The 13,551-nt window shown below is 36.6% G+C and overlaps 1 protein-coding gene across 8 annotated transcripts in view; it reads left to right on the top strand.

Moving 5' to 3' along the window:
* Positions 1 to 1,016: 1,016 nt before the first annotated feature.
* Positions 1,017 to 13,551, top strand: part of rapgef1b (Rap guanine nucleotide exchange factor (GEF) 1b) — a 54,264-nt gene continuing 41,729 nt past the window's right edge. For 2 of the 8 annotated variants that reach the window (XM_067375100.1, XM_067375098.1), the window contains exon 1: positions 7,538 to 7,739. In XM_067375100.1, the coding sequence (XP_067231201.1) occupies positions 7,664 to 7,739 (76 nt within the window). In that variant the 5' untranslated portion in view covers positions 7,538 to 7,663. Of the gene's footprint in view, positions 1,251 to 7,536; positions 7,740 to 13,551 lie in introns of those variants that run through there. The other 6 variants (XM_067375103.1, XM_067375102.1, XM_067375101.1 and 3 more) reach the window with 5 other exon arrangements.

The raw sequence follows: 13,551 nt of genomic DNA, 5'->3' as shown, positions 1-13,551 counted from the left end.
AAGCTCTATACAAACTCATTTGACATTTTCTCTGTTCAAAAGAACATTGAAGTTTACTTGTTGCATGGGAATAATAATAAAATACACACTTATATTGTTGTTGCTTCTTTGAAATAGAAAAGATTTGACGCTGACTGGGTGTTTTCTTCAGGCAAGACAAAATATGGAATAAATAAAATACAGAAGGTGAAATATTTTGTAGTTGTTTTGAGTTCGAGCGCCCCATCTAGCGGTGGGCAAGGTTATTGCAGCGCCACCAAAACGCTTCAAAACTAGTTAAATTCTTTTCGTTTCGAGATATTAACCAATGATACTCTCTCTCTCTCATGTACACTATAGTCTCATATTTATTTTTATATGACACGGAGACACGTGATCATACCAAAAGTCAATGTTGTGATTCCATCATTTATCCGCTAGATGGCAGCAGATCGCCACGCTTCAGATCATTCAGTGAGTTTTTCTAATAAGTGTTCAAACTCATTGTTAATGTCTTGGAAGTAATTTTATTGATTGTAATTTAATAATAATATAATAATTCTAAATATTTTACTATTTTTCCCTTTTTTATGTTCTTGACACAACGAAAAAACGAACGCCCTGCTGAAAACAAACAAACAAAAACGGTTAGCTAAATCTTTGCTAAATCTCCCAGACTGATGAAAAAAGTGGCCAAAACTCCTCTAAAAACACCAGCAAATCAACTTAGGCTGGTTTTAGCTGGGCTTAGCCCTCATTCACTGTCATTGTACGGAAAAGAGCAGCGTGAACATTCTGACAAACATCTAATTTTGTGTTCGCAGAAGACAAAAACTGATATAACTTCTGAAAGACACGAAATATTGACAGAATATGTGTTTAGCCTAATTATTCCTGTCAGTCTGACACCAAACAATCCCGTTTTCATCCCTGCAGTTCGTGATTCCAGTCAGAGAGGGGCGCTGTGTTCGCATCCCAATGGATCCTCAGGACGGGACTCCACACACACACACACACACACACACACACATCAGCAGTAGATTTCACTGTCTGTCTGTCGCCAGCGTGTGCTTGTGAACGGATTGTTGGCCGTTTCCCCCGGGGATCTATATCGCCACACGGACCCAATACATCAAGATGTGTGGCTGAAGAATATAAGTCGGGATTTCTGTGGCCTAAATTCCCCATTTTGTCCTCCTGTGGTTGTCCAAACTGAGGATTTGCTCCGGTCAGCGCAGCGATCATGTCGGGGAAAATAGAAAGCAAGCACGGTAAGCGCGAACCGGCCCGTTGAGTGTGTAGGCCTGCTTATATTGCACTTTAACAGCTCCGAAATCCTTCACCGATGCGTTTAATGCTCTTGTTAGGAATGCACCATAGGCACGGGCCTCTAATGTTTATTTCGAGCCAGAAATATGTGGTGGAATAAATCAGTGCCCGTTAGCACGCGCTAGCCAGTCCGTGCTCGCGCTGCCGCACGGGACATTTAAACGGTGCTTTTCTACCGAGAGAGACTCATGCAAACCACCAGAGAGTGTTCTGTCTGTGCAATTAAACATGCATTTATCAAGCCATGCTCGCATGCAAACACTACAGCAGCAGTAGAGGCTCTCCATCCTCCTGCTGTTGTCAATCTCATGCTCAGACAGGCTGATTTTCCCTGAGAAGTGAAGTTTTTGAGTTGATGCATGTGCTATGCATAGGTTTATTAAATAGTCTTGTTCTATTATTTAAAGGGTTCATATGTGTGTTTTCAGACTTTGTTTCTGAGTTTTGAACATTTAAAGTTTCATTTTTTTAACCATTTTAATATTAACAGTTCATTTAAATGTTTTTTATGTAGTAAAATGAGTTCATAAAAGCTGCATGTGTTATGCAAATGTTGTTTGAGTAGTAGGTTTTAGATAAAGTCACCAGCAGTAATGCAAATGTTTTTTTTGTGGGGACAGTGTCATCTTGTTGAATATGTTTGTCAGGCTCTCTGAGTTGGATGCTGTCATGTTGCATGTCATGTTTAGGAATATGACAACACAGACTGTCTGTCTCTCTCTGGATGTGTCTGTCTGGTTGTGGTGAGTCTTAACGGAAAGCGACAGGAGGTTTCTTTCGGCGGTGGGAAGGAAACTCAATCCCCCTGATCACCTCACCCTAAACAGCTGTCCCGAACGCCCGGATCGGCTCAGGGTTTGGGGTGAGGCTGAAGGGGAAGTTTTGTTGTTCAGTAGAACAACAAATAAAAGTAGTAAAACCATCTTTTTTATGCACACAATGCAGTATATCATTACTGATCAATATTAGTATTATTGGTTGCTGATTGGGTTGATATTGGAAGCAAATAGAAATAATTTTATTTCATGTAAAAGAAAAAAAGGTTGGTTTGTTTGTAGGGGTTTTATTCCTAATTTTAAACTGAAAAATTATAAACACTTTTTTTAACAGAAAAATAAACAGGCAAAATGTTATAGATTTATAATATTTTTAATGAAAGTATTTTGCTTTTACTCTGCAAAATGCATGGAGAAGCTACATTTAAGTATTATTATTGTTATTATTACATTATTGTCCAAAAATTTGAGGTCAGTAACATTTAAAAAAGCTTTTGAATGTTCGCCAAGGCTTCGTTTATTTAATCGAAAAACAGTAAAAAGTGAAATATTATAACTGTTTTTTAAGAATTGTAAAATGCAATTTATTCCTGTGATCAAAGCTGAATTTTCAGCATCATTACTCCAGTCTTCAGTGTCACATGATCCTTCAGAAATCATTCTAATATGTTTCTGCTTATGATCAATGTTGAGTGGCTTCGTATTTTTGTGGAAACACTGATGCATTTTATTTTTTCAGAATTCTTTGATGAACAAAGTTCAAAAGAAGTCTTTACTGTCACAGTTGAATGCATCCTTGCTGAATAAAAGTATTAATTTCTTTAAAAAAAAAAGCTTACTGACCCCAAACTTTTGAACAGCAGAAATGGTGAAACCTTTGAAACTGTTACTTTCCATAACAGCCGAGCTGATTTCTTATTGTGGGAAGGTGAAGAATGCATATCCCGAGGCGTTACTCACCTGAACATTCCTTTGAGGCACAACTAAAACACGCATTTTGTCGGGGCTGAACATGTTTGAGCCTTGTAAATCGTGTCAGCGCACTTCTTATTTGAGAATGAACTTAATTTGAACAATATGCACAATTTAGCTGTTGTATTCGAATGGTTTTGGAAGCCGCATTCTTTGCATGTTCTGTTCAGGCACACGCTGTGTCCTGTCTTGCACCGACCTGTAGGAAGTCTCTCCCATGTGCTTACCCGCTTTGTTTGTATTGGAGGTTTGTGTGTGTTTGGTTACCGGGTTGCCTGTTTGTCTTTTGTGCGTTCTGCTGGTCAGGCGAATCGATGTACGGTTCTGGATAAGTCTAAAGCCAGCCCGAAACAACAAGAGCAGGACGGAGTGCGCAGGCTGGCTCTGTATGTGTGCGTTCTGATGTAATTCTCCGCATCAACATGTTTCTTTGTCGCTGTGGATACACTGACCTGATGTCATAATGCCACAGTCATTCATGCAGAAATGTTAAAACAAGACACTTACTATGAACTACCTCCCTCTGTCTGCTTCTCTCTATTCCTGTGGCTTTGAACAAAACCAGGAAGCTGATTTGACCTCCCTCAACTTCCTTACGACAGTGAGAAAATGAACTTTTGGCGAGGAAAATGAGTGTGTGAGAAATCTTGAGTGTGTGTATTCGTGTCTCAAGGCTTCAGACTAACCAGTACACTCTTAAAAATAAAGCTTCCAAGAAACGGTTTCTACTCAAAGCCATAGAAGAACAATTTTTGGTTCCCTGAAGAACCTTTTTTTTTTTTTTTTTTTTTTTAAGAATATTTTAGTAATCTAAAGAACCTTTTCCACTGTAAAGAACCTTTTGTGGAATTGAAAGTTTCTAAATGGAACCATCAATGCCAATAAAGAACTTTATTTTTAAGTGTATGGAAGATCTTAAGAGAACACCTCAGTGAAAATAAAAATTCTGCCATTAATTACTCAACATCCAAACCTGTATGATCTTGCTTGATTTGTGTGGAAAACAATTTTTTTTTTTCATGCAATGAAGAGTGACCATGGCTTTTATCATATCATAATGGTGTTCCACACAACTATATGCTGTATTCTTTCTGAAAACATTCAATTTAACTGATAATCCTCTCCTTCATAGCTCTCAGATGTCATTGGAATATAGTGCACAAGTCATATAAACATAATACAACAGTGGCTGAAGCCAGATACCGAAGAACCGGCTAATAAATCAGTGTGCGCTGGAAGAGCTTGTCCAGTAACAGACCTTCTGTATGTGAGTTCATCATTTGTGCTGTGCATATGTGAATAATGGTGGTAAAAATAACCATGATTCTTAGAGAACAGTCAGAATAATGAAAATTGCATGTAAATGGGAGTGAAATGGTTTGCTTGTTGCGTCATGTGAACATCTTACTGCGATTAAAGGCACCCACACAGGCACACACTACAAGATAATCAGGCCGATTTTGGGCCCAATTCTCCCCTTTCGACAATCCTAGGTAAAGTCCCAATTATCTTGATGGTTGTTCAGATTATCTTATCAGATTTTCCCGTGGTGTGAGGTTTGATTGAATCTGCTCGGAAGAACGTCGGGGCCGCACCGATCTCAAATTGTGAAGCCCAAAGCTACCAAAAGCGAAGCGAATATTCGCATTGCGTTACTCGTTTTTCGCATCACTCGCGCGATGAGGAGTGTCTTCCATTTTCTTATAGAACCGGACGTGTCAAACCGAACATGTTAATAAGCTCTTCGCGGATTGGCTTGCGCGACAACGTGTCTTGCGAATTTGCAAAGACGCGATTGAGGCGAATATCGAACGTTCGCGGCAATCGCGTTGCCCAGTTCACGTCATTTGCATTGCCCGACATGAATTTGTGTCTATTTGCATCTTTGCATTGACTTTGTGTGTAATCTGCTTGCGCAAATAATTAAATTTGCTTTTGTAACAGTATGTTGTGTGATGTGCAGTCTTGGTCACATTGCGGCACTACGCACACTATAAGAACAAAACTGTTAAGCGGTTATTAAAAATGAAAATTCTGTCATTAATTACTCACCCTCATGCCGTTCCACACCCATAAGTCCTTTGTTGATTTTCGGAACGCAAATTAAGATATTTTTGTTGAAATCCGATGGCTCTGTGAGGCCCGCATAGCCAGCAATGACATTTCCTCTCTCAAGATCCATTAATGTACTAAAAACATATTTAAATCGGTTCATGTGAGTACAGTGTTTTGATAATAATATTACAAATTGACGAGAATATTTTTGGTATGCCAAAAAAACAAAATAACGACTTATTTAGTGATGGCCGGTTTCAAAACAATGCTTCATGAAGCTTCGGAGTGTCATGAGTCAGCGTGTCGAATCAGCGGTTCGGAGCGCCAAAGTCACATGATTTCAGCAGTTTGACACACAATCCTAATCATGATTCGATACGCTGATTCATAATGCTCCAAAGCTTCCTGAAGCATTGTTTTAAAATCGGCCATCACTAAATAAGTCGTTATTTTTTTTGTTTGTTGGCGCGCCAAAAATATTCTCGTCGCTTTATAATATTAATATTGAACCACTGTACTCACATGAACCGATTTAAATATGTTTTTAGTACATTAAAGGATCTTGAGAGAGGAAATGTCATTGCTGGCTATGCAGGCCTCAATGAACCATCATATTTCATCAAAAATATCATAAAAAATTTGTGTTGTCACTGTTTTGAAATAGAACAATATTTCAGCATTCTACTGAAGATTAAAGTATTTAGGGTTTGGAGCCTCATTTAAGTGATGACAGAATTTTCTCTTTTTTGCAAGATCGATTTCCTCCCTATTCAAAGATACTTAAAATAGGTCTTCAGTAGAACTCGTGTTGTGATTGTGATGTGCCTTGTTCTTGTTATATCTGAGCAGTTCTGAGGAATCGGCCCTTCATGTCTGTGTTTTCATGTGGTTAAGCCATTGTGACCTTCTTCAAATAACTCGACTGTAATAATGTGTCATGTATTCGGAGGGTGTTTTGGATGTAGTTATGAGTAGCTGCGTCGTTATGTGAATCCCTGACAACAAAATTATTTATAAGTGCTCGTAGATGTGTAATGCATTCGGTCGGGTGTGTGTGTTTATCTATGAATAGTTGCATTGCTATGTAAATCCCAGACAACCAAAATGTGTCTGAGTGCTCACATGTACATGCTGGTGTCCTAAACCCAGTCTAGCAGTCAACTGAGAGATAACATACTACTGAGAAATACAGACACATGAGAGATTAAGATAACTAGTGCATGTTTGGGCTGGATGAGAATATATAGAGAGTATATTGTGTGTATATATTTAAATATTTAAAGGTTAAAAATGAAAATTCTGTCATTAATTACTCACCCTCATGTCGTTCCACACCCGTAAGACCTTTGTTCATCTTCAGAACACAAATTAAGATATTTTTGATGAAATCCGAGAGGGTTTTTTTTTTTAAATCCCCCATAGAAAGCAACGTAATTACCATATTCAAGGTCCAGAAAAGTAGTAAAAACATTGTTAAACATCATAATTTTTTTTAATGGGGTTTTGTAGTAAAGTAAAAGATTAAAAAGTTTTTAATGTAAGGATGCAATCTTTAGTCAATGCTGATCTAAAATAAATGACTTTTACACAAATCTAATAATTTGATAGGCTTTATTTGGCTTCCGTTCCTAATTCCTGATTAAGTGCAGTGCATTCTGATTGGCTGTCGGGAGCGTTTCGGCCTTTGATTGGCCAGAATAAGCACAGAATTATTTAGAGTCGTTTCTGGCTACTTGTTTTTTTTGTCCCAAAACTGTAATTTGGGGTTTTAGAGAAATGAGCGCAGTAGATTACTAGAATGAAAAACATGCTCTTACTATCCTGAGCTTCAGTAATTAGATGGTACTTGCGCCATGTGTGTGTGTTTGAGAGTAGCAGGCGTGTGTATGTGGACGTGCAGGGCTTTGTGGGAATAAAGTACGGAATGGATAGATGAGAGATTGAGAATTTCAAAGCGCGCTTCTCTGATTTGAGCTGTATTTGAGCTTCTCAAATCTCCATAATGGAGGTTTAAAATGTATTGACCGCTTTTCCAATGCTTTTGTCTTTTTCCGGATCAGTGTAATTCAGTTTGCGTGTGCACAGTTTTCCATGCCGTAGGCTTAATCGATCTTTTCTCACATGTCAGGCAGTTTTTCATCCGTGCGGATTTTGACCATCATTGCTCCATAGTTCCATAGTTGGAATCGGGATGTTTTGGCATTCCAGCATCATCCGACACACATGGAACTCTGAGACGACGGATTCTGGAAGTTCTCTGCAGTTCTATTTGAGTTTATTTTTAGATTCCACTCGGTTTGATGTCTGAGTCAGGCTGGGTCATGGGATTTGACTGAGGGTGACTAACTGCGAACCTTGAGCAATGTCTCTGGTCCTGGATGCTTATTTCTGACTTCTACCAGTGACCTGTTGGACAACAGGCTTTTTTTTATTTTGATTGAAGAAAATGTCCAGTATCACATCCAGCTTGAGATCCCTGAGATTGGAAGAAGTCTATTTGGGTCTCTAAACTAGTTCTTAATTTCGATATCCAGAATTTGTCCGCATCCTACATGGGGAATACCAGTCGGAGAACCCAACGTCTTCTAGAGGAGACGGAATATTTTAATGGCAGAGAACCAGATGCAGGTGAGAACGGATGCGCTGAAAGCATGTGCAGCATACAGGAAGGTTTTGAATTTATCAAGGTCATTGTAGAATTTATGTGGAAGGATTTGGACTTTCTTTTCTGAGTGTGACGCAACAGGAGTAATATAATATCAAGGCGGGTTGAACTTTGTATTTGGTCACTTTGTATTTACTTATGAAGTGTAACGTTGATCTTTTGAGCTTTCATTTAGTACTAGTCATAAAGTGCACACATTCTTATTGCAGTTCACAAACTAGTTGTACTTTGTTTTCAAAGACTCTTATTGTGATGTTGGATTTTAGACTTGTTAATGGTCTCATTTATTTCTGTCAATGTACACTATTGGATTTAGATTGACCAGGATTTGTTTTGGATGTTCTTCAAAGTAAATGTACTTATCTTGAAGGTTGTGCTATTGTTTATATTCTTTAGGTGTCCTGGATTTTTTTCTCAATTCAATATATATATATATATATATATATATATATATATATATATATATAATATATATAATATATATATTATATATATATATATATTATATATATATATATATATATATAATATATATATATAATATATATATAATATATATATAATATATATAATATATATTATATATATAATATATATATATATATATATATATATATATATATATATATATATATATATATATATATATATATATATATATATAATCTTGGTTTTGAAGTCACGGTTTGGTACGGTTTTCGGTACAGCAGGTGGGGAGAAAACTAAACTCTTTTTTTTATTAAACAGTGGTTTACTGAGCAAATTTTCTTTTTGTCTTTAAATATATTAAATTATAACTAAAAGTTCCTTAAGGATAAAAAAAAATGATCTCTGCTAATGCTATAAACTATGTAGGGAGCCTTTATTTGAACATTATGCTACTTTAATATTAAAGGTTAACAACTGAGCCCAAACTATTAGCCTTAATTCAATTGCTTTTTATTTTTAGATAAAATAATCATCACTCAAATAACAAATTGTAGGCCTATTCAAACATGTAAGCTGCACCTAAGGCAGTTTTTGCATTAACTTTTTTTAAGCAAAAACATTTAGAAGCCTAATCAGGACATCACTAAAAGGTTAAGTAAAATATAATGAATACATAGGCTAATACAGTGCATGCATTTCTCTACAAATTAACAAACTTTGGAAACTGAATGGCTTTTCTGAGGTAAATGCTACATGACATATTGTTTACAAGCTTTCATTGATGTCTTTTCCGCTGTTGAAACACTGATTGAGCAATTACACAAGATATGACTGTTTCAGTAAGTTGTACTGTATCTTTCAACATACCTTCAGATGTTCATTCATGTTTATTCTGTAACTAGTATTAAAGAGGAAGAGATGCTCACGTTGCCGGTTGAACTGAGGCACCAGTACAGTGATCTGTCACGCTGCATCAAAGAGTGTCAAAACAGCATTTTCTGTTTAAATTTTGTGATTTCGTGGACAGAATTTGAAGGATGGCACTTTCTTTCTTATTGAAAGTAACAAAACGCAGAGCTTACTGATTATTAGTGGTTAATGGTGGTTAGGATACAATGTTGCAATGTAAAGGCAGTTTTTCTTCATCGGCCGACTAAGTTCACCGTCGGCTGAAGTTGGTCCTCGTCTGCTTTTTTTCGGCCGATTTGGAATGTTGAATCGGCATTGGAGCTCATCGGGCCATGTGTGCATTCTGATTTGCTGTTCAGCTACTGTCGCCTGCTGGTTAGGAAAGGCATTTCATCTCACGCAGGTGCAGAACTGACGTGCTACTTGGCTGTCGGCTGTTTAGCGTCGGTTTGGTGTGTCAGGGCAACTTTGCACCCAGACGCTGCCGACATGAGCCAACCCCACAGTCTGCTTTCGTCGCCACTAGTTCGTCGGCGTCGGCTTGGTGTGTTCTGGCCTTAATGCTTCGGTACACATGTGCACCGAACCAGAAACCCTGTAATATAATATATAATGTGTGTACAGTGCTTCCCACACATGGACTTTACTGGGCCGCCCACGTACAATAACGGCCGCCCAAGTATATTTGGAGACACATTTTTGCTTTTATTATTTTTATCCTCTTATACTTTTATATCCGCGCAAGATAATGAAACCTGCGTCAGAACTGTTTCCTCCGCTAGCATTCCCACGGGCGCTGCATGTTGCAAAGTCACAAGGCGGCGCTGTTGCGCGTTCTACAAGCTCGCGCAACAGTGCCTCACACTGCTTCAAAGTGATTCTCAATCAATGAAAAGCGCAGATTTTAGCCAAGCGATTGTTAATGAACTCAAGTTGATTAATTATTACAAAGTCAAAGTCTACTTCATGGCCTTTATATAAAATGTTTTAGACTATTTTAAGAATCTGAAGGATCAGCCTGCAATAGATCAGACATTTCAAAATAAAAGTCCTGGTGTATTTCGGTCTTGTTTATAATTAAAAGTCACACACTACGTTTTTTCTTTTTCTTCAGGGCATTATTGGTATTTTGGTTACACAATAAATTGTATTTAATTTGATTTCCATTTAATTCATAGTAAATTATTGTAGTCTCCCCCACAGGAAGAAAAGACTAAAAACATTATTTGACACACATTATTCATTTTATAAATTTTACTAGTAAAATCTGTGTCCCATTCACTGAGAGAGACACTATATGACAGCAAGGAGAACATACGAAAAGGTGTTAAATGCTGTAATTTTGCATAATTTACAATGCATAATAATGCATAATATTAGTATGTAATTAAAATTAATTTCAATAAATAAAAATACTGTTAAAAATCACACATTATTTGTTTGTCACATGTAGTAGATGATTTTTGTGCCGTGTGTAATAGGAGGATTTTTCGCCCGGCTACCACCGCAAGTATATTTCAAACCTGTGGGAAGCACAGTGGTGTATGTTAGTGTTGCATTAATACATTAATTGCCCTCTTTAAAAAAAAAAAAAAAAAAAAAAAATGTGCTAGCAAGTTCCTCTCCAACAAAGAAAGTATTTCTGGGAATACAGAAGCTTCTGATGTGAAATTCCAGGGACATTCCTTCCCGTTCCAGTTGTGTGGCTTTTGTCTAAGTGCTCATTTGATCCAGTCAAACTCAGGGTGGATCCAACCCAAAGATCTGCGTCCAGAAAAAGAGATGCAGAGAAAGTCTTTCATGTTCTGCAGGAGATGAATGAGATGGTCATTTTGACTAATCTGTTTGGGATATTTAGGATTTAGATCTGAAGGTTCATTTAGTGCACTGATGAGAGTTTCTTTAAAGAGGAAAATGCTCGTTTTCGCAAACACACCATGGACAAATAGTTCTGCACTCTTTTGATACCTGTATCAGAAAGTGTATTTAACTTTCTACTTTATCAGTGAAACATGCAATTGAATGTTTGGTCTTCGCTGTGCCAGCATCTATTCAAGGCCCGTAAGTCCAAAGTAGGACATTCAGAACTGCTGATGGCAGAACCTCAGATCATATTAAACCGTCTGCAAACGGGTTCTGTGTAACTCAAGCCAAACATCTGGGTTCATATTGTGCTATCAAAGCATCCTGTCTGATTTAGAGGATATAAATGATCGTTTTACCCTGTAGTTTCAGTGTGCCAGTTTTCATGCTGAAATAGCTCACCACTAGGGTTTCACAAGTAGAAGATTTGGAAAAATAAAAATGCATTAGAGAAAACATTATCTAGTAGTTTGTTCATTCCCTCGTAAAAGATGATTAAGCGTGTAATTCCATTCGTAACCCATTTTACTTCTGTAATCTAGTGTAATTCCAAGTTAAGCGGGAAAAAAAATGTAAGAACTTGATTTTATCCAATAATTGGATCATAAAAAGTGGGTGAATTGAGTCAGGTGGTTGAGGGGGAGGCGTTAAAAAGTAAGTTGGTGATGTCAACTTTCCAAGTGGAGCATTCTGATAAAACATTTATTGTTTATTTGGAATAATGTATCGGGTCAGTTTTGATTTCATGATGACTTTAGAGTAAATACACAGTATAATTTTGAATTGTAATGTTTGTGAAAAAATGCTTTTTGATTTGGTTCAACGCAGAGGACTCTTTTATGATTTTTTTCAGTGCTTTTGGAGAGAATGAATGGGGTAAAAATACTTCCGGAAATTCTATTAGACATCACCCAAGGGCAGACGGAGAGAGTTGAGAGCAGGATGAGGCTCTCCGGAGAAGCTCGTGAGCGTGTGTGTGTGAGAGAGATAGCGAGTGAAGGATAACGAGTGTTTTGCATCCGGAAATGATAATCTCTGTGCCTTTCTCCCATTGCTGCGCTGTCATTCTCTCAGGCTGCGTAATGCTCTGTTTACCAAACAGAAACTATTGAAACATCATCAGTCCTGACGTACAGTCTGTCTGCTTGCAGTACTGTTTACCTGACACTTTGACTGTCTCAAAGTCACAAACGTTTCACATAATGTATTGAAATGTATTGCTTGCATTATGGGAAAAAGATGAACAAAGACACAAGTGTGGGTGTCCAAAGATGTTATTTGGTGGTGTTGGGCATTGTTTCATAGGAATTGTCTTGAGAATATGTCTAAAACGGCTTCATTTGTTAACATTAGTTAACTACATCAGTTAATATGCACTACACTCAAAAAAAATTGATATATCAATGAACAGTACTCCTACTGCATTTAATTATCTTGGTTAATGTTATTTTCAACATTTACATATTTTTGAAATCAAATAACTAGATGTAACTAGATGACAAAGTTTGATGTTGGCTTGACAAATTACTATTAAAAAATACAATTAAAAAATGTTACTAGTATGTATTAACATGTTGCTAATATGATTTAACACATTGTTAACATGAATTAGTAGGTTGTTAGCATGATTAGCATGTTATTAGCATGAATTAGCATTTTGCTAACATGTTTTGCTAGCATGATTTATCAGTTTGGTAGCATGATTTAACACATTGCTAGCATGTTTTATCACATTGGTAGCATGAATTCATGTTTACCACATTGCTAACATGATTTGATTCTTTGTTAACATAAATTAGCATGTTGCTAGCATGTTTTAACAAGTTGTTAATATAAATTAGCATGTTTTAACACATTGCTAACATTAATTAACATGTTTGCTAACATGTTTTAACACATTGTTAACATGATTTAGCACTTTTCTAACATGTATTCTCATGTTGCTAACATGTTTTAGTTTGTTAACATTGCTTGCATGAATTAGCATGTTCAAACACTTTGATAGCATTAATTAGCATGTTATTAGCATGTTTTAGCACACTGCTAGCATTAATCAGCATGTTCAAACCCTTTGATAGCATTAATTAACATGTTACTAACATGTTTTAACACTTTAGTAGCATGAATTGGCATGTTTAAACTTTGATAGCATTAATTAGCATGTTACTAGCATGTTTTAGCACAGTTGTAGCATGAATTGGCATTTTCAAACCATTTGATAGCATTAATTAGCATGTTTGCTAAATTGTTTTAACGCTTTGATAACATGAAGTAGCATGTTGCAAACATGTTTTAACATTTTGTTAGAATTTTTTAAAACATTCCTAACACTAATTAACATGTTGTTACCATGATTTAGCAGCTTGGTAGCATGATATAACACATTGCTATCATGTTTTACCACATTAGTAACATGAATTAGCATGTTTTGCTAGCATGTTTTAACAAGTTTGGTAACATAAATTAACATGTTTTAACACATTGCTAACATTAATTAGCATGTTGCTAACATGTTTTAATACATCCTTGCAACCATGGAGCCATTTGTGAGAGGCGCTGCGTAATATCATTGTG

The sequence above is a fragment of the Chanodichthys erythropterus genome, chromosome 22, assembly GCF_024489055.1.
Source record: "Chanodichthys erythropterus isolate Z2021 chromosome 22, ASM2448905v1, whole genome shotgun sequence".
Classification (NCBI taxonomy): domain Eukaryota; kingdom Metazoa; phylum Chordata; class Actinopteri; order Cypriniformes; family Xenocyprididae; genus Chanodichthys; species Chanodichthys erythropterus.
This window is presented reverse-complemented; position numbering and strand designations above follow the sequence as displayed.